At 40.1% G+C, this 1311-nt stretch overlaps 1 protein-coding gene across 2 annotated transcripts in view; it reads right to left on the bottom strand.

Moving 5' to 3' along the window:
- The window catches only part of LOC106877346 (thioredoxin domain-containing protein 11), a 77546-nt gene that overhangs the window by 61440 nt on the left and 14795 nt on the right, over positions 1 to 1311 (bottom strand). For both annotated transcript variants that reach the window (XM_014926227.2, XM_052965631.1), the window contains exon 3: positions 454 to 574. In XM_014926227.2, coding sequence (XP_014781713.1) covers positions 454 to 574 — 121 coding nt within the window. The remainder of the gene's footprint in view (positions 1 to 453; positions 575 to 1311) is intronic.

The following is a 1311-nucleotide window of genomic DNA, read 5'->3' as shown; positions in this document are numbered from 1 at the left end:
CAATCTGATCTGGCAGAGTTTCTACAGCTGGATGCCCTTCTTAACACCAACCACTCCAAGAGTGTAGTGGGTGCTTTTACGTGCCACCGGCACGAGGGCTAGTCAGGTGGTACTGAAAACGGCCATGCTCAAATGGTGTTTTTTATGTCCACCCGCACAGAAGCCAGTCAGGCGGCACTGGCAACGACCTTACTCGAATATTTTTTCACATGCCACCGGCACAAGTGCCAGTAAGGTGACGCTGGTAATGATCACGCTTGAATGGTGCTTTTTATGTGCCACTGGCACGGGGGCCAGCCAGCGACCCTGGTGACAATCACGATTGGATGGTGCTCTAACTTATTAGCCAAACACTTGTACAATTATATTTTGTCAGCAAGTAAGGGAGACAACTGCAGACATGCTTTAGCCTTATTGAAACCTCATTATAGAAAACTGAATAAATCATTATACCTGTGTACTGAAACCCATCCAAGTTGGTGTGATAAACATACAGCATTGGATGGGATATGAATTTATACTTTCGATGACATTCTCCTTCATTCCACCAACAATTAACAGCCACAAACTTGACCTGAAAATAGTGAGACATAATTATATATAAATGTTAATAATTACCTGTGTATGTGTGTGTGTGTGTGTGTGTGTGTGTGTGTGTGTGTGTGTGTGTGTGTGTGTGTGTGTTTGTGTGTGTGTGTGTGTGTGTGTGTGTATACGTGTGTGTGTAAGTGTTTGTACGTGTGTGTAAGTGTGTGTGTGTACGTCTGTACGTGTGTGTGTGTGTGTGTATGTGTGTGTGTACGTGTGTGTGTACGTGTGTGTGTGTACGTGTACATGTGTGTGCGTGTGTGTGTGTGTGTGTGTACATGTGTGTGTATATGTGTGTGTATGTGTAGGTGTGTGTGCATACGTGTACATGTGTGTGTGTATGTGTGTTTATTAGTATTCAGCAGAAGTAACAGACTGACTCAACTTCCTGTTTTGTTATACAATAACCCTGAAAACAATACATTCAGAATTCTCAACTGTAACACATACCCCTCACAGCAACGCAACAACAACAACAACAACCACATACTGGATATTAAGTGCTTCAAGTGGAAACAGCTGGGATTTTAACTTACCTGCCTACCTACCTACCTACCTACATTGTATACACACACACACACACACACACATATATATATATATACATACATATACATACACACACACATTTATATAAACAATATATATACACATACATATATGTACACATACATACATATATATATATATATATATATATATATATATATATATATATATATA

The sequence above is a fragment of the Octopus bimaculoides genome, chromosome 2 (genome assembly GCF_001194135.2).
Source record: "Octopus bimaculoides isolate UCB-OBI-ISO-001 chromosome 2, ASM119413v2, whole genome shotgun sequence".
Lineage (NCBI taxonomy): Eukaryota > Metazoa > Mollusca > Cephalopoda > Octopoda > Octopodidae > Octopus > Octopus bimaculoides.
The sequence above is the reverse complement of the archived record's forward strand: the minus strand, read 5'-3'. Positions and strand labels throughout refer to the sequence as shown.